The 20,766-nt window shown below is 34.8% G+C and overlaps 2 protein-coding genes across 4 annotated transcripts in view; both read left to right on the top strand.

Annotated features, from left to right (window-relative positions):
• LOC108741749 (neuronal calcium sensor 2) overlaps positions 1-9,674 on the top strand; it is a 132,940-nt gene extending 123,266 nt beyond the window's left edge. For all 3 annotated transcript variants that reach the window (XM_025974686.1, XM_025974687.1, XM_025974685.1), the window contains one exon: positions 9,413-9,674. In XM_025974686.1, coding sequence (XP_025830471.1) covers positions 9,413-9,589 — 177 coding nt within the window. In that variant the 3' untranslated portion in view covers positions 9,590-9,674. The remainder of the gene's footprint in view (positions 1-9,412) is intronic.
• LOC108741760 (neurocalcin homolog) overlaps positions 1-20,528 on the top strand; it is a 143,927-nt gene extending 123,399 nt beyond the window's left edge. Inside the window, exons 2-4 of the mRNA XM_025974736.1 lie at positions 18,323-18,434; positions 19,851-20,158; positions 20,490-20,528. Coding sequence (XP_025830521.1) covers positions 18,365-18,434; positions 19,851-20,158; positions 20,490-20,528 — 417 coding nt within the window. The 5' untranslated portion in view covers positions 18,323-18,364. The remainder of the gene's footprint in view (positions 1-18,322; positions 18,435-19,850; positions 20,159-20,489) is intronic.
• Positions 20,529-20,766: the final 238 nt, after the last annotated feature.

Raw genomic sequence — 20,766 nt, 5'->3', positions numbered from 1 at the left:
TGACGATATAGTGCAAACACCACTATTAGTCTAGAAAAGCTCCAATATTTAAAAAATAGGCAAATGCGTGTACGGTTTTCTTAAAAAATATTTTAAACTGAAGTAAATGTAGAAAATTAAATAGGTACTACAAAAAAAATATTTATTAAAAGGGAAATCTGTTTTATATTTTAGGTTTGAAATAACAAATCAAAGAAGTATTTGCATTTTGTATTTAAGTTCTTTTACAAAACCAATTTGCACATATCTAATTAGGGTCCATTGAAGAATACCATTAGTACTCCATAATTCTGGTTTTGCGTAAGTGGTAACTTTTTCTGATACTCGGTGACATCTACTTGAAGTCTAATAAGTTTCTGTTCTTCTTTGTATCTTCTCTGATATTCGCCGATTCAGATTCAAAATACCAATGGTACCTTTTTTGACATCCATGGTACTTAAACATTTTTGGGATGTAGTCAGCGCGAATTTCATTTCTTGTTACATACCTATCGTCCTTTCTGCTATCCTCTCAGTATGTTTAGTTATGAATAAAAGAAAAAGAACAATGAGTTTCAAAAATCCTAACCGTAAATATACTGACTGCATTCTTATCAATGTGGAATAAGTGTGATAATTAATACAATATTGTAATTTATTCAAAATAGCATTATAATTGAACAAGCGTGGCGCTACCGTCTGGATTTTCCGTTCGTGGAAATGTCCTCAAATCACGAGAACTGAGCAATCGATTTATTTTTTCAACATGGCATTTCGTTACTATAATGTAACAATTATTCAAATAAGCGGAATTGTTATCTGGCGAATGCGAAAATTTGTCGCGTGTTTAACATGGATTAGACCGTTTGCATTGATTGTTGTTAAATGCATCAACGACATGCACCGAACGTATATATAAGCACTGATAACCAATACATTCTGTGGAAAGAGTTTTACGGAAAATTATGTTTGATACCATAATTAATTGTAATAATGCAAGTCTTTGCTTATGTTGTAATTACAAATGAAGAAGAATCATAAAATCTTAATCGATCTTCGGTGCAACACAGTTTTTTAAGGTTTAAGGTTAAGGCAACGTTTATACTCAATTTACTTCGTATTCGCACTGTTTATGTCACCTGTTCATACACCGATTCTATTCAGTTGCTATTCAACTGTATCTATGTTTGAGCTTTGAGAGTCACCCTTATCAGTTTTTCCGGATCCTTGATAAACATTTTCAAAAATATGCGGTCCCCACCCGAAATTACGTATTGACCCCTGGTCTAAACCTTCAGGTCATGCCGCCCGATCTCTTAATGTGTTGATCATCATAAGGTCGTCAGTCCTAAGAGTGGTTGGACACGCACCTCCACTCCTTCCCATCCTAAGCTAATCTTTGCATTTCCCTAAAATTAGAACATCCCACATACTTAACAATTTTCGAACAGTAATCTAATGTAGGTCTACCTCTACTCCTCTTAACTCTTGTTTCTACCTCTAATATGTCTCTGACTAGACTTTCATGCCTGAGAAGATGTCCTATCAACCTATTTCGCCTATTTTTAATTGACTTCCATAGAGTCCTCTGTTCTCTTACTCTTTCTAATACCTCTTTATCTCTAACGCTTCTAACCTTTTCTTTTCCGCCGCACCCGTACACCGCTGCGCTCCAAATATACACCTTTAATAATCTTTATAAATTAATTGTCTGCTTTATACCCCTACTACCCCTCCCATCCTGCTTTATCTGACCTCCGGGATACCTATTGTCTTCTATCTTTACATTCGCTCTTTCCTTACTTTTTTTTCATAGGTTATCTGTTGTCTATTTATATTACTGTCAACTGTTCTCGAAACTTCTGGTAGGCTCTCATAAAAAATTTCTATTTATAGTGTAATTTTAAGTAATGAAGTAATTAAACTGCCTGTGCACTGGATCACAAAAATTTTCCTTTAATAGTCAACAGGAAAACTTCGTAATCTCTAAAATTATTCTATTCTAGTTACATCGAAGTCTCCGTTTATTTTAACACGTTGTAAAAAAATCTTTTTTAAAAGCTCAGTAATTTATGTTCTCGACGAAACGGAAAATTTTTCACTTTGCCGTCGTCCAATGTAAATTGAAACTTTAAATGGAAAGTTGGTGGCATTTCGTTTTGGTCCTTTTCGTTTCCGAGATCCATTAGAATTCTGTAGAGCCACACTCTAGCCGCAGTGACGTAGATTCTAACGAATTCCAGAACATCTTATTTTTTTTCAAAATAATCTTGTACGTACACTTCCACAGAGAAATGATCCACTTCTCGAATTAATTTATAAACATTTTAAGCAAATATACTTCGTATTTCTTACCTTAATCTTAAATGTAGTCGAGTGAGATGTCATTCGAAAGATATCGAAGTGTTAATGGTGAGATATTCTTCGATTTTTTATCAGAATCATGAATCAGAATGAAATTAATGATGGACTATCTGGAATCCTTTCGTCTGTCTCAACTGCAATCATCATAATAAGGTCGTCAGTCCTAAGATTGGTTGGACACGTACCTCCACTCTTTCCTATCCTGAGCTAAACTTCGCATTTCCCTAAAACTAGAACATCCCACATTTCTAACTATTTGCGAACAGTAAACTAATCTAAATCTACCTCTACCCCTCCTAACTCCTGTTTCTCCTTCTAACATGTCTCTGACTAGATCTTCATCAACTGCAATAATCTATAAGAAATAAATGGTGACTATGTTAAATAGTACTGTTTTTGTCTCTCTTAACTATATAAACTGTATCCGTCAAATGGGAGGAGCCTAAAAACATGGTGCCGATTAGGGAAAATTTATCGTAATTCCCATAGTGTAGCGTGCAATTTCCAAGTTTTTAAATTACGATAAAATGATAAGTATTGACACAATATGTGATTGGGCTGACACAAAGCCTCGAAAAGGAAATTTCGTTGAAGGTGAGCGTGTTTTTAATACCAATCACATTATAAAATTCGGAAATAACAAATCCGGAAGATAGCCTTCAAGTTTACTACCTACTTTTTACAAACTTCGGATTTAAAAAGTGATTTACGTTATATAATTGGTGAGGTGATTCTGGGTGATTTAAGCAATATCATATCAATGACTTGCACTTGCAAAGCCCATTTAAGAGAACGTTATTGCAACTTTGTTGTATTGCAGCAGGTAGGTTTTTAACCTCAAAATACTTATATCGTATCATTAGAATTGTGTTAAATCAATTACACAGGAATAAATAATTTCTCACTTTATAATTTTAGTATGATTCTAGTTTTAAATATTAAGGTTATGGCTGATAGTAGATACTTGCTGAAATATAATCATGTGCATTAAAATGACGTGAACAAATTTTTATTCCTGAATTCACTTCTTTGATACCTACTGCTTTCATCCATGCTTCTATTAGTTTACTTTTTTCTCAAATTTTCCGAATATATTTTTTACATATATAAAACGGTTAGTTTTTATTGGAAAGTAGTTAATGTAGGTGAAGAGTGAAGATCTATGTCTGAAGTGCTATTGCAGCTTTTCACTGAACGTATTAACTTTTTATTTGATTTAACTTTAGAAGAAAACTTCTTCGACTCTTATTTGAATAAACAATTTTACAATTGTGTGCACAGTTCCTATATAAATTTTTCCCTCATTCGAGTTATAAATTTTGCCACCAGATGGTGTATGCCCATTTGACGGATCCCAATAGAGAGGAAAAAGCTTGAACAAACGGTAATTATTCGTATATAAATTCAAAAAAATTCGCTTTCATAATACCTTTTCTCAATATGTAGAATATTTACATACATTATGGCTAATATTGTGATTAATATCTACTACGTGGTTATTGCAATATATTGGGTAATTCCTTCTGTAAATAGTTGTCTCGTTAATCCTATGTATACTGAATTACAAACACGATTCATGTCGAAATAGACGAATTTAAATACAATTTTTACAACAGTGCTCCGTAGATAGGTAAGGTTTTGATTAAGGGAAGTAATGGTAGTAAGGGAGGGTTCCTCTACGTAATAGTACCCCTAGGCGCTACTGAAATAGGATTGTATTTTATCAAAAGGAAACTGGAGCTATATATTTGAACAAACGAATTGAACATTTGTGTAGGGTTGACACAATAGAGTTCACTTCAAGCAGTCTTTGCTGATCTCTTATTGCAGAAATAGAAAATGCTACTATTTGCAATGCATACATAGATGTGTGTATTTACGTATAACGAAAAAGACGCACGCTTACAAAGACATATCTATATATGTATGTATGTGCATACGCTCACGGAGACGAGTTTAATGTTACGTAAATCAATTCGGTTCGAGTGCGAAAGCTGAAGGAGTAAGTATTGAAAATGGCGCAGAATATTACGAGGCTTCACGTACAATCTTTCCGAAAGCATCTGGGAAAGTTCTGCGTTGCATAAAATTAGAAATTCATCGAAAAGTTTGAATGCGATTGTTTGCGCGTTGTTGAAACGAAAAATGCCGAGAGGAACGTGCCGAGATTATTCAAGAAAAGAGCGAATAATTGAAGCAGTAAAATGTTCGATGCCAATTTATTTCAGCCAGCAGATTAAAAAAGTTGTGATCGAAATCAGAATCGGTTTAAGTAGGTAGATTCATAAAATTAGGAGTATAAATTTTCCGATGTCATTGAATTTATTTTATATTTAATTCAGTCTAAAGAAGGCTTTTGTATCATAATGTGTTATAATTATATTTAACATTGTCAGAAGAGATACTGGAAGCAATGTTAAAATGTCTTAATAGATTTTACAAAGAAGGTCGGAATTCTTCTTAATCTGCCAAAACTGTATGATGAATTTTGTGGAGATTTTTTCTCTCTAAGCGATGGTCCAATGGACTACCTTTTGAGTTTCTGAGATTCATTGTAAACGGAATTGTTGTAAGTCTAATGCGATGCCGATCCACGCCCCACGCGCCGTATGACATGGCCTTTAGACAGCGCGTGGAACGTTAATCCACTCACGGAGTATATGTCTGTACTCAATCCATTACTCGGAGCAAAGATTACCAATCCACGCTCCGCTATTTGACTTTATGTAACTAGATTTCATAATTGCAAGCGACAGTTATCGAGAAAGAAAGCGTGAGGACATTTCTTCATGTTCTTATCCACGCCGATCCCCGTTACACCGAGCGTGGATTGGCAATCTCTGCCACGCGTAAAGGGTCAAGCATCGACACATGCCGCGCGTTGATTGCCGCTCCACGCGCTGTGTAACATGACATTTGAGGGTTCATGGTTCCATATGACTAGGGTTGCCACCCGTACTTTATTATAAAGTATTTCACTCTACTTCGACTGTGCGTACGTTATACTTTACAAGACACATAAAGTACGCAAAAATACTTTATTTAAGGCCTTAAGTGAACATCGTATTTTTGTTTGCGATTACTTTTATATCAATAATATTGTACAGAAAAACGACAAGCCATATTTACGGAACAACCTGATTTCCCAAATCTGTTCAAGGTAGTGTCACTTTTGCTGTCCGTTCCGGCCACTTCAGCATTTACAGAAAGAGTGTTGTCTGTTATGAACGCAAAGTGGTGGGACGACAGGAATAAAGCTTCATTAAAACTAATTAAAAATGAACTTTTAGTTTACTTAAATCTTTGTTTGCCATGTTTAGAGGCTATTAATGTATTTAAGAGCGACAGCAATTTGTTACTGACTGCCAGGTGTAACAAAAAATATGTTTAAAAACAAAAAATAAAATACTTTATTTTTATGCTGAGTACTTTTTTTTTAACCTTTTAGTCGAGAAATACTTTATGTAGAGCCTGAAAAGGTGGCAACCCTACATATGACAGTGAGAAATTCAGCTCTAACGTGGCCAAACACAAACAAATAATTTTCTATGAACCGCTGTTATATTTGGAAGAGGTTGATATTATCGAAGTACAAATCATCGATTAACTTTACTAAATGTACGCACAAGTTGCTCAGCAGAAAATCGCACTGGGTGCTAACCCATGCTACTCCGCCACTGCTTAACCGTCCCAGAAGTCTCTTGTTTTTCATTCAATTAACAATTACCCCGTACAAAATGAGTAGCGTGGGCGTAACGATGTCTGCAATAAATTTCATCTTCCTTTTTTTTTTGTTCGCTTTAGTGTGCAAAAATCGAACGGAATGACGTCGTTTAATCCATTCGGGACCGAATTAGCTAACGTACAGGAAACACATTCGAAGGTCTGCAACGCAATCGGGTCTGTTTAATGGCGACTCGTGGCGCTAATCAAAAGGAGGCTCGCGCGCCGTTAATAGCGTTCGTGCCTTCAAGAAGGATGATTTATGTAGCGCTTTCTCATCCGACACGAACTTTGGCCATTGTTGTTGTAGCGAGGCAACGACGGAACGGAACGGAACGAAACGGCATCGTTCTTCTTTGTGTTTGTCTGCATCCTCCTCTCTCGGTCTCTCGCACAGAGGAACTTTACTAAAAGTCCTCTTTACCGTATAGAAAGTTTAAGTGTCGTTCCAGAGTCGTGTCCCGGTCGACGATATTTTCCCGGAACGTCCCTCGAAGTTCAATATCAACCTACTTGCAGTTCAAAAAGCACTTCCAGTACCTATACGTAATCCTACATTATAGTAAGAACTAATATTGTATCCCAACCGTTTTAATAAAATTCGTATAAAGGATTTTCTCTGATGGAAGAAAAATTCGGGTCGCTGCAGTTTTTAATAAAAATTTCGGCGAATAGAATTACGATCTTTTTAAATAGGTATACGTTATACAAGGTTTTTTTTTTAAATCAGTAGTAATCTTTGGAAGGTATCAATTAGATGCAATAGAGAATCACATGGTCAGTACAGCAGCGTTATTAAGAGACAAAAAAATCGGTTGTCTGTAAAGTCGGTTTACTGACGATAGTTGAACGTGACAACGTCATAAGAAAATACTGATGGAATGGTTTCATTTTTTCAAAAGAAAATTTTAATTTTATATGTTTGATAGATATTTTGTATGGATATAGAGAAGGAGGCAAATGGAAATGTATTATTGTATAGCAGCTGTCCACGCGGACGCATCGCTCACTCAAGTAGGAGAGAGACAGATGTCGAACGCTGCCGAACGCGGAGGCCGATTGTGCCTCTTTGTCGCTCGTTCCGCGCTCTCGCTTGCACTCCAAGCCTTAAATGGAACGCCTCAGAGCGAGATAACGCCGCATGAGTCATGTTTTTTCGTGCGTGCAGCCGGCTCTATCGAATTATAAGACGTTGTCACGTCAAAAAAGTATAAAAACCGCAAGTTACAATCCGAAGCCGGTCCTGGGCGTAATTGGCAACGTAGGTCTGTAGCCATGCACCAAGAATTCAGAAGCTTCAACGACGGAGAACGTAAACAATATCGCTTGTCAATCGGCTAAAGTAAACAGCAACAAAACTACTACTGCACATAATGTTTAGATGCTTACGACGCGACGGTATAAATGAATTAATAACAACATTTATAGTTCGGGAGTCAAAGCTCACTAGCTGCAAATGTAGGGTGCACCTTGTGATTACTGTACAATTGGATCATTATATTAACAAGGCCTACCATCGATTGATTAAATACATCAAGGTCTCAACATTAAAAGTACAAATAACTACTAACTGCTGTTAGCTTTAATGTAAACATCTTGAATCACTTTTAATCTAATACATACAAAATACAACAGTGATGCTGCTAATTACCAGGTTATTGAATACAGCGTTGTATTGTCTCACTTCTCTCCAGGGCCGGAATTAGATTTGCCTGTACTTTCAATTAAGTTTATTATTAAACGGTGAACTTTCGGACCTGTAAAAATTCACTTAATTTTCTTATTTTACAGTTCCCTATCACCTCTTGCAAGGTTGCTACTTATTTCAGAAATACCGTGTATATTGAGCGTCTAGAGAATCTTTTATATTGAATTGGTTTATTGGAAAAAAATAGTGCTAATTAAAATGTCATTATTGATTTTGTAAAAGATGTACTTATGTCAAATTGGTATGAGCACAACAAACAGTAATGAACAATGGGGACTCCTATCCAAAAAAAAAAAATTTCTAATGCTATATAAAGAATTCTAATGATAGAAATTAAGAAAAAATGATGGAAATGCTTTAATGTTCTTTATTTCTATTCAACAGAAATGTTAATATAGTATCAGCATCACAGGGTCGTCCGTCCCAAGACATGTGCCCTCACTCTTTCTTACCCTGAACCAATTTAAATCTAGGTTTTCTCTACCTCACTGTACTCCTATTTCTGCCTGTAACATGCCTCCAAATAGTCATTCTTGTGTCGAATGGTTCCTTACCATTGTGTCTCTCATTTTCATCAATCTCCTTCTTATGACACCATGTTTCTCCATTAAAAAGCGGACATTGGGAAATTTGTTGGCAGCACCTTTGAAAAATATGACGTAGTCTGCAAAATTATCGTATAAATCAAATCGCAAAGTAAATAATATAAATAGAATAAAGATATTGATGGGTTCTACGCTTTGTTTAAAAGATTTTGAAGGTTTGGATAGTTGAGGATAGTTATCAGAAAAACAGATACATATATACAGACGGACTTGGTCAAAAAATGTTTTCTTCGCGTCCATCAAATTACATACAATGTATAAACTCTTTATAACGACACTTAAGGGACTGAACATTTTTCGGCGTTATAAAGAGTGGTCGTTAAATGGAGAGAAATAAAAGATATTATTTTACTATTCTATAATAAAATGTAATTACCAATATTGTGCACACGAACATTATTTTCGTCTGATGTTTTTTGCTGCTCTAATATTTTAATTGTATTTTGTTACGTATCATACTCATATCTTGAGATACTGCTGGATCAATTTGATTATATAAAAAGTATTAATAGTTTCGCTGCATCAAGTGCTTGTTTGATGCTTGGTGGAGGAACAGGATCGTCTTCTTCAACAACGTACACAGCTGCAGTTCTTATCTATTTCGGCAACTTAGAAAGTACTGCTTAATGATTTATAATGCCGCATTGTTGTCGTTAAATAGAGTGAGCGTGACGCTATATAGAGTGTAATATTGTATAGAAAATAATGTAAACCAACCAAAGTCAAGCAATTTCTACGTTTTAAGGAGTTTGTCGTTAAATTGAGTGACGTTATAAAGAGTATACACCGTATTTTCACTTGTGCAACAAAAAAAACTAATGCCGACAAAGAAATGTGTGATTTCTTGTTTGTTGTAAACTGTTTTAAAGAATTATCTCTTTTTCTATCAAGATGACCCCTGCCTCGTTTCGTATATTATTTCTGCTGTGCGTAACATATTGGGCCTTATCTTAAGTGAACACGCATACGCTGCATTTTATGTTCAAATTGTGTGTTAAAGTTTCCGTAGCATTTGTTTCATTTTTGTTTCCAGGCCATCTACGACATGTTGGGTGCTTGTTCATCGAATCGACCGGCTGACACTGCCGAGGAAAGGGCAAAGAATATATTCGCGAAAATGGACGAAAATAACGACGGTCAACTGACTCAAGATGAATTTCTTAAGGGCTGCTTGCAGGACGAGGAGCTCTCGAAGATGCTAGCACCGTAAACATATTTTTACGACGAAAAGAATAAATGAGATCTAAATAGAATCGGTTACGTAAGAAGAATATTTTGAGACCAGCAAAAAAAAACAAAAGACTTCCGTTAAGTTTGTAGTTTATTTAAATGATTATAACAGTTTAGGTTCCGGTCCGTATGACAATTTTCTTCAAGTCCGACCCTGGGCTCGGTCACGACGTGCGTGCAGGTACAATCGATAAATTTAGTAGGGCAACGGCACCAGATTCAAAAAAAGTTATTTTCAATAACGTAACCTCACTTTTAAATACTTCTCAGTTAAATTACTATGATAACGATGTTTTTTTTTTATATTGTCACATTTGACTGTTCTATTAAATGTATCGGGTGTACTATTATTACGGCTTTTGAAATCAATGACTGTATAAAGTACGAAATTTCTTCCAATAGCACGTGTACACTTTTGTGACAAGGTGTACATAAAGAACGATATGGCGGTGTGTGTATTTGACATTCCAATAATTGTATATCTACATAATTTAGTTTAATTCCTGTTAATTCCAATTTTTTTTACGGTTATAATGTACAGGGTGTTGCAAATTTTAAAGTAGCCGCTTGCTAAGAGAATTACGGGATGAAATATACTGAATATTATCCATCGGTGTTTAGACAATCAAAAGTAAACCAAAAACCCAAGTTTGATAAGTAGCTGTAACGGCACAGTATTCGCCGGACGTCAGTGGTTAGTAATAGTAGGCGAAGACAGAAATTCATGTTTTTTTTTTCAGGGATGTTCAATTGGAGCAGATCTGTGTAATAAGGTAAGGAATTTAATTTAAAAATAGTATGCTTTCTTGTTTCATTTTCTTCTAAATGTATGCTAAATTCGTAACGCGTATGAATGAACAGTTTTGACTGTTAGTCAATTGCAACATTAAGGTGGTCACACGGGATAACGGGCTATCAGTGAAATTAAAGCAAAAGAGGAAGTAATAGGGTAATTTTAAAGCTATCAGGTAATTTAATTGTGACAATTTTAAATTTCGATTTTTCTTAACTTCTCATTAAATATTTTAACTAATAAAAACTTAAATTATTAGGCTGAAGGTTTAAATAATAAGATATATAATATATACAAAGAGGGAAACGTTTCATTTTTTGTTTAATAGTGTAATTTGTCATTTCGTCATTTGCTATCCAAATATGAGGTCACAAGATATACAGTGGAATTCGTTTATTATGACTATATTGACCAACCGCTTAATATGAAGTAATTGCAGTGTTAAGTTTGGTTTTCATATTAAATTGTCTATAGGAAAGTTTGGATATAATGACTCCGTTTAAAATGACATATCGTTTATTATGACTGATTCCCAAGAAATCATATCCTGTTATAGATACATTTTCATTCATTTTTCTGACCCTTCTTATGTATATCGATAGTACAATTCATCGTTCTTTTTCTTTTTCTGTTAATAAATAAATACAATTTCTAGTTTTTCTCTCTATTAAACTAAATAACTACCCAAAATAAAAAGTTATTTTGTAAGACTATGCTTTATATGACGCCCGCTTAGTATGACATGTTTGTCATTTCCCTGCGATGTCATTATAAGCGGATTCTACTGTACATATTTGTTTTTTAAATAATTTCGATTTACAATCTCAAAAATTCTTATTCGGAATATGTAAGGCAAGGTCATAAAAAGAACGTTTTATGGTGTTCGAATTCAATAAACGTGCGTGTTGGAAACCGTTACTGCATTATAAGAATTGAATCCCTGGAAAAATCTCTGTATAGCGCTTTGAAATTTCTAAACCAATGAAGCATGTCAGTTCGCACGCTTAACTCGAATTTAACGTTTTCTTTTCTCAGACGTTAAAGAAAATCAATAGATGCAGTGATTTCCACGCGTGCTAAATCTCATCAATTGAAAAAAAATCACTTTTCGTTTTCTGTCATAAGTTTGAATCGCTAACGATTATAGGAAGTGGCGGAATGAATGGATTATAAAGTTGTATATATTTATTTTTTAAATTCTATTAGCTGAAAAGAATAAATCCATTTTTACATACTGGTAAATGTAAATATTTATTTGTTATCAATTTTTTATTTAATAATGCAAAACTGCGATTATTCTCGATTATTTATTCAAAAAAAAATCATTTAATGTCCGAGAGTTAGTGCCCAATAGTATTTGCGCTATCAGGGGAGGAAATAAAGATGCGGTCTGCGACATTTTTTCCTTTTCCACCCTACGACCGTAATACGCTAATATTATCAAGGTATATTCAGTGATGTACGTTTATATATGATGTATGTCGTGGGCTATATTGAGCTTCAAATCTACAATGATGTGGCTGACCCCTCGACCCTTGGGAACTAAAGGCTGGCTATGTCCCTGAATATAACAACGACAACAACGACTGGTCGTTGAAAGCATTATGATGAGCGTTGAACGATCCGTCCTGATCATACGCTTCGTGTGAAGCGGCTCTTAGACTTTCTATGGGCTTATTTGGTCGCCCATTCGGAGTTACCTCAGATTTGCCCTGAATAACGGTAATCGCCTTTGAAAAATTGACCTTTTGTGTATATGTCTAAGGTCAATTCCAGGGTAGTTCGTCGAAACATGTCCAGTTGATAAAGAGTTACATCAGAAATGTGGTGAATATAAAGTCGCGGATGATCAATAAATCTCAATCGGTGATCAATATAATAAGATTAACGCGTAGATTTATTGTGATTTAACTAAATATTACGCGGTTTATTGTAAAACAGTATATTACAAACGCATTGTGTCGTTTTAATGATTTAAAAATCAATAACAATAATTATTGAGGAAACTACATTTCCACTTGGCAATGAAAAGAAACTGAAAGATTACAATACGAACTTAATGCATTAGCTTTCAGATACATTTTAAATTGGGCATTAATTTAAAACTAAGTTTCGCATGTTGGTAATTTATTAATTTTATGGTTGTAAGGATTTAAAAACTTTAATGACATATATAACCCGACACTGAGCGATTGGAATTAAATGCACTAAGCCAGGTCAAAATAGCTTTAAAAAGAAATTAGTAAACACTAATGATTTTAATGAATTCCGAAAGAAACAACTTGAATTCACGGGGAAAATGTAAAAGAAAAGTTTACCTAAATATTGAAGCGATATTTACAATTTATCCCACTAGCCAGTTGCTTCGTAAGCGAAAATAATATAAATTACGATTTGGACCCGAAATTGTTAAAAAAAATCCCAGCAGCAGTAAATTTACTAGATATTTTAGTTGATATTACAAATTAAATTGTAATAATTAAGAAACAAAATTATTTTGTCAAATTTGAGATTATTACAAGTTACATAATAAATTCTACTATTTCTACGGAAAAAATTTAGTTTTCTCTNTATGTCTATGACAAATTCAGTCATTTACAATCGAAAATTGTAATCTTTACGTTATCATAAAAATTTAGTTTTCTCCATGTTATGCTTTTCGAACACATTAATACACTCGCAGGCTGTCACTGCATTTACGAGAACCTTCTAAGGTTTTGATAAATAAAATGATTAGAATTTGACAACTCACATATATTTTTTATTAAAAAATAAATAAATCAGGTGTAAAAATTTGTTGACCATTCGATATTTTTCGTTCGCAACTGTAGATCCGCGTTAGGTGGTAATATTCCAGAATCGATATGTAACGTTGCCAGTGGAGCAGCTTGAGATTTGCAGTGATGCGGATTTAAGGACGAAACGGATGTAAACAGAACGAAGGGGCGCCGTTTGAGGGCTCCGAATGGGATTCGTAAAGCTTCCCCTGGGATCCGGTATCTCTAGCACGGTTTGGTGATAAAGATGGCGATCGTTTGAAATTCCAATAATGTCATGTTTAGGAAATGTTGGTGTTATGGGGAACGATCCCTTAAACGAAAATTGACGAGGGCAAGGGACTTTTAGATACCCCGCTAGGAGATTTGATCGTTAGTTTGCAGTTATTACATAAAGTAGTACTAATTTGGCGATATGAATGTCTAATAAAGTACCACAGGCCCAATTTATTTTTTGTGGTTTGTGGATACTAATTTTTGTTTTTCGAAAGCGTACAAACGTATTTGTAAACTTGGTGCATAACAAAAAAGAAAGGAAGGGGTTGTGTGCGAAGTAGAGGTATTTCAAAATCTCATGGGCCTTTCATATATACGCGAAAGACGGGCCTTAATGCGTTCATATTACAAAAACGTTGACTCAGCTGTAGTTAACCACGTACGTCACTCTACAACCCGTGATGAACCTCCAAATAACAATTACGTTATGTTTTTAAAAAGCAAAAATAAATGAATGTACGCAGTTTTGTCGCTGCGCAATCCAAGGTCAAGATCCATGAGGTTCTGAACTACCTCTACATTTAATTGAGTATTTTCCTACATTATTTGGCGAGTGATAGAAGTGTGAAATACATGAAATATGAAAATGAAAATGAACGGTCGAATTAAAATTATTTTATGCATGAATTGAGTAGTTTAAATGCACTAAACCGTTTATTAGTGTCGTATGCAGACAAAGATATTTCGCACACACCAAATTGTTGCATCATTGAATTTAGGACAATAGGGTTGAAGTAACGTAACCTTTATTTTAACAAATATTTAGGTCACTAATAGGAATAAGCGATAAGCCATATTCTACTAATCCTGTTTTTTTATGTTTCAAAAATCTACAAACTACCGGGAGCATCCTTAAAAAAGGGATATTTTTTTTATTATTTATTTGTAGGTGTGATCGTCTTGAGAAAAATGCGATTTCGAATGTGTTTCGTTAATTACAGTTGTGTAAATGTCACCACGCGATGTTTTAATTATTTATTTATTATTTTAAATCTTCATCGGTTTTATATAGTGTTTTTTTTTTCTTTTATTTATTTATACAACGATTGAATTAGTTTGGTAGGTACTCTGTAGATTGTGGGACTCTAGGTTCAAACCGAAAAAACTCATATGGAAAGATGACAATGATTATTAGAAGGTAATACTCTATTTTGTTGTTAGTAGAAATATCATTGAATATTTTAAAATGCCCTAAGCCGCGAAATTCGCGGGGTCGGACCTTGCCTGTCATATACTTATTGACTCGACCGTTAACCATCTAAATGACAATGTTCAGAAGGTCAATATTTTTTAATAAGAAATAAAAATCAATGAATAGGCGTAACCCAAGTTCATGGCCCACGAAATTCTAAACTCCCTCTAATTCATTTGCTTCTGCGTATAGTCACTGTCCACTATCAAGATTTTTATTTTACAATACTCCTGACGTCTCAAGTACAGGAGGTACTCCTTGTCTAATGAAAATTCAGACATTTTAATGTCATTTACGTTATAGTTTGGTCAATTGCATGATCCCATTAGTACCTAATGTAAACCGTAAAACCACCGCCACTTGTTTCTACTATTCCTTTTAAAGTTTAGAAAAAATAATCGTTTGATCAAAGATTGCAAATTAAGGATTTTTGTTAATTTTATTCAGAAACAGATTTAAGCTGCACCAAAGTATATCTTTGATCTGATAAAATAAATTTCTGCAGTATAAACTGGACACCACTTAAGGATAACTAGCTTATCATAATTTTCAAAGAAACAAACAACAAAAGTGGCCAAGAATAAACTGGAAAAATATGGGAAAAACGGGAATTTTTTTTGATCTGGTGATAGATACTCTGTAATTTTTTAGATATTAAAATTGGGATCGAATCAAATTAAGGAAACACCCTGTATATTATTAGACAGCAACTATAATCCTTACACGCTTGCATAGAAACAATATAAACTGAATTCTCATATTGCGGCTACTTTTAAAATACCTACCTGTTTAAAAAACAAACTAACATCAAAGAGTGAATAATCTAACAATAACCGCTATCCCTAGTCTTACCTTATAAATAATAATTATTGAGCTAAATCACTGATCTGTAAGTCAATTAACACAATCATGTAGCACCAGAATTAATTACTATTTATCGACTAATAAAGTGTATGAATTTTTTATTACTGTAGCTTATATTGAAGAAACAAGACGTATATAGAAGTTCGAATTTGGGAAATTTTATGTTTTATGAAGTAGCCACTAGTAAGGTGCAGTCAACGTTCGGTAGCCTTTTGCAAAAAAGTGGGAAACACATTTAATATTGTACTTACGGTAAACTTTTTTGTTGACGTAGGTAATAATCGGAATCCTTAAAAACGAAATGTGTGCTGGGACACATGCTAGAAGTGGACAAGTGGAAAAACTAATCGCAACAAAATTTTTACTTCAAGTTCTACGGGCAGATTGTTAATGTACTTGCCCAATTTGAAAACCTGCCCGTAAAACTTCAAGTTGTTGCGATTCGTTTTTCCACTTGTCCATTGAAGTTTAACTTCTATTATGTGTCCCAGCACACATTTCGTTTTCACAGGTTTACTGCAAATTATGATTTGTATTTTACACAGACCGCAAATAGAGGCAAGGATGCCCAGCCACGTGGAGAGCAGCGGTAAGAAAACAACAGCTGAGCACAGCTCACGCCGCCGGGACTCTAGCGGACACCCCACTCTCCGCGCGGCTGCGCATTATATACATCTAATACAGCTGCCGCCTCTGACCTAGCAATATACCGTCTACCCCCTCCATGCGGCCGTAACGCTTTTTCGTGACAAAAAAAATCGTAATACCCCGCGTCTACAAAGAAATTTCACTTCAAAAAAGTTTCCATTTGGTGGTTACTTTATATTATATTATTTTTTTCATAAGTATAGTTCTTATATATACGTCTTTCGTCTCTGCTTATAGATACCTGAAATAGTTGTAATTTATAAAATATTGTACCTAATATTTCCCTCCCTATTTTCCATTTTCCAATATCGCTTGTACTGATATTACCTTCTATAACTAACTACTGTATACCTTACATATCTCACGCCCTTATGCTATGTGGCACAAGTTATGAAATCTAAATGTATTTTTTTTACTAGATTAAACTTTACAAAATTAAATTGACACCAATTAATGTAAAAAAAGAGCAAAATGCAGAAGGTTTCTAGAAAACAGGTGCTTTTTGACTAGTGGTATAAAAAAATTATATTTGGGGACACACAGTGGATAAATAAAATTTTTTAAAAAATATATATTGTCGGACCAATTATATTGAACATAGATAAAAGTTAGTTATTTCTTTTGAGTGAGACAGCACTTGTTTTCTAATAATCTTAAATTCAAATTGTATAAATTAGACAATTAGCCTTTTCAATCAGGACCGTACCTTACAATGTTGGGACTATAAATTTTCTTAACAACTTATCAGATATTATAATGACCAAATTTTTAAAACTAGCTACTGCAGCTTACTGTCAGCTCCGACAATAGAATTAATAATCATAAGACTCGCTTTAGTTTAATGTTCCATACTGCATTAAACCGTTTTTAATAATTTTACTTTGTTTATTTTCATTTTTATATGAGTCTAGTCATTTATACAAACATTATTATTTATATACTTACACAAAATCGTAATAGTGCCTACATTTTCAGTTACGGGCCTGTTTCTATTGATATTGTACCTTCTATTATAGTTAATAAGCTATTTCCCACTCTATAGAAAAATAACATTGTAAAGGCAAACACAGTTCGCATCTTCTTCGATACGTGAATATTTATTAGTAATAATAATTATAGTAATAATAATGGTTCATTATGGTATTGATATTGTACGTAAATTATGTAGGTAGATTGATTTGGCCGTTGGTTTCGATGTAATTTTGAACAAAAGGTAAGACGCAGCAAGCAGTTGTGGTTGCGTGAAGGTTAGCGCGAAAGTTACCGGGTGACTCTTCGTCCGACGAACGTTGGTGGGTTCGCCTTCGAAATCGTCGGACTTGAACGTTCCAACCGTTGCACCGCGCGAAATGTCTCGATGGATCGGCCATCAAATATCGTTGTGTACATTTTTGTGTAAAGTTGGAAAAGCTCATTTCTTTATAACTTTACCTAGATGTATTGTACAAGTCTGATCTTTGAATATCTAGATGACCACGGTCTAACCAACATTCTTTAAGCATACTTTCAGGGGTTGGTAATCAAATTCCTGTAGCAAAAATTAACCTTATATTAATATAAATCTCCCTAAAAGTTTGGATAAAGAAAATATGTTGAGACCACTGTTATCCGGATGGTCAAAGGTCACACTTCCAAGATACATGTAATTTTCTAACTTTACACTAAATTGGACTCATCGATTATAGAACGATTGCAGCACACCTGGTGCGTTGATTAAATCCACTTCGAACCTTCAACCAGCTACAATTTATTGCTTATGTCGTTTTATCCCCTGTCATCCGCCGAATCTGAATTGTATTAGAAATGTGTTTGCTTTGTGTACGCCGATTTTTAAATTTTTGCATATGATAACGTTTTATAAGTAATGAATTTTGTACAGTTTTTAACCGTTAACATCATCGCTATGGTTATGTACATACTATTGTATTCGTTAAATAACGAGAAGCAGCATTTATTTAAAGAAAAAAAAAAAAGACAGAGACTTTTATAGTGGTACAACATGTTTTGTTTGTTCCATTTATTATTTTTTTCCATTTTGTGAATAATTAAATTATATTATTATCAATTATTACGAGTGTCATTTTAGCATTTCGACATGTTCCATGTTGGAGGCTCTGAATTTAGGCTTCTAATCATTCAAATGTTTTTTTTTGTATGATTTAGGAGGCGACAGTGACACGGCAGGTGGTGTGAAAACCATCGAGTATGGGAAAGCAGAACAGTAAACTAAAACCGGAGGTTTTGGAAGACCTTAAGCAGAACACAGAGTTCTCGGGTAAGTCGAAAAATTACCTCATTTAGTACACCCAATTATTACTAATCCCATTAATACTAATTGTAAGAAAGGTGTCCGAGTGTTATTTACCGATTTTACTCAAAACATCCTCTCTTAGGGACCATCTGTCCGTAAATTACGTCACAAGGTAATGGGAGGGAATCAACAAGATATATCATTGTGTGACAAGGAGCAGGGGGGGGCAAACCTTTGTGACGTAACATATTTAAATCTAATTCTATATTTATAGGGTTACGTTTAATTAGTATTTTGTTTTGTTAATTATCTTAATAAATAATAAAAGTACTGGTTTGAAAGGAAGGAAAAAGTAGGGAACGAGCAAGTATATAGATAGGCAAGGAAAAATTAGAAGAAGTGACTGATTTTAGGAATCTAGGAAGTCAGTTAAGTCAAGATGGTAGGAGTAGTAGGGATATANTCTTAATAAATAATAAAAGTACTGGTTTGAAAGGAAGGAAAAAGTAGGGAACGAGCAAGTATATAGATAGGCAAGGAAAAATTAGAAGAAGTGACTGATTTTAGGAATCTAGGAAGTCAGTTAAGTCAAGATGGTAGGAGTAGTAGGGATATAAAGCAGAGGATAGCGCAGGGTCCAGTCGCAATAAAAGAAGTCACTTCTATGCTCGCGAACGGTTAATTTAGAAATTCGAAAAAGATTGTCAAAGGTGTAGGTTTGGAAAGAAAAGGTTAGAAGCGTTCGAAATGTGGTGTTACAGGGGAATGATGAGGATACAGTAGATAGAGAAGGTTAGAAATGGGGAGGTATTGAAAAGAATAGGAGAACAGAAGATTCTCAGTCAATGAGAAATAGGCGAGAAAGGTTGATGGGACACTTTCTTAGGCATGAAGGTCTAGTAAGAGACATTAATTAGAGGCAGAAACATGAGTTAGGAGGATGAGAGGTAGAACTAGATTAGATTACTGTTTACAAATAATTAACAATGTGGGTTGTTCTAGTTTTAGGGAAATGCGAAGATTAGCTTAGAAATTGAAAAAGTGGAGGAGCGTGTCCAACCAGTCATAGGACTGACGATCTTATGATGATGATTAAACTTAAAACAGTTAATGATTAGGGTCACTCTTTCTGTTCAGTACTACAAGCTTAGGTGTCGATGATACGCTAAATTATATAGTAAATTGTTTTTGAGAAATAATTAGGACAATTATTCCTATAAAATAATATTTTCGCGAATCGTGGGAATATGGATGGTGGTTCGGGTGTGAAAGATGAGATGCGCTTGCCTAAATGATCCAAGGAAACCACAGAAAAACTACCGAGGGAGATGGACCCGGAATCGAACCGACGTTCTCCCGAATGCTAAGCAATGGTCTAGGCCTTGCCTTTCGGTGGTTACTCAAACTCTATATTTATTTCGTGTTTTTCGTTAATTTCAGATGCCGAGATCCAAGAATGGTACAAGGGCTTCCTGAAGGATTGTCCGAGCGGGCACCTTTCGGTGGACGAGTTTAAAAAAATTTACGGCAACTTTTTCCCGTACGGTGACGCGAGTAAGTTTGCGGAACACGTGTTCCGCACATTCGACGCCAACGGCGACGGTACCATCGATTTCCGAGAGTTCCTTTGCGCGCTTTCGGTCACTTCACGCGGCAAGCTCGAGCAGAAGCTCAAATGGGCATTTTCCATGTACGACCTCGACGGCAACGGCTACATATCGAGGCAGGAGATGCTCGAGATCGTCACGGTAAGTTTTTTGTTTTCTCTTATTCTCCACATCAATCCTGTCCTCAAGTCTTTCGAATTTATTTATATTGGAAAGACCCTTGTGCAGATGTTACCGGATATGTATGAAATCCGTCATTGTATGCAATTCCTAGGAGATGTATATAATTCTTAAAATCGTCCCGAAATATGTGAAATAAATTATATTAGACACATTTCCTAGGAAATCTGTATATTTCCTAAATAGCAATCGGAAATGTATTACAGGTAATACTAAATAGGCGATAATACGGTAGGCTGTTTGGAGATGTACCTATATCAGTTGGTTACGTTATTGTATGGTTATAAGATAGATTTATGACAGACTGGAGTTTCTAGCCCCTGCCCGCTAGAGGCGGGCTGATGTGCTAGACGCTAGAATAATGTGACGAGGTTATCTTTATTTCAGCAAACACGATGACCTTGAATTTTTGGTATGTTGTAGAGGTGATAATGTTAATCATTTTAATATACATATGTTGGGCGCGGAGATCATAATGAAGCATACTTTTCGAAGACATTATTACATCATATCAGTCCGCCTCCGGCGAAACAATATTTTATAGATTTTCCAAATAGCCTTGGAGTTGT

This window comes from Agrilus planipennis, unplaced genomic scaffold (genome assembly GCF_000699045.2).
Source record: "Agrilus planipennis isolate EAB-ADULT unplaced genomic scaffold, Apla_2.0 scaffold16, whole genome shotgun sequence".
Classification (NCBI taxonomy): Eukaryota; Metazoa; Arthropoda; class Insecta; order Coleoptera; family Buprestidae; genus Agrilus; species Agrilus planipennis.
The sequence above is the reverse complement of the archived record's forward strand: the minus strand, read 5'-3'. Positions and strand labels throughout refer to the sequence as shown.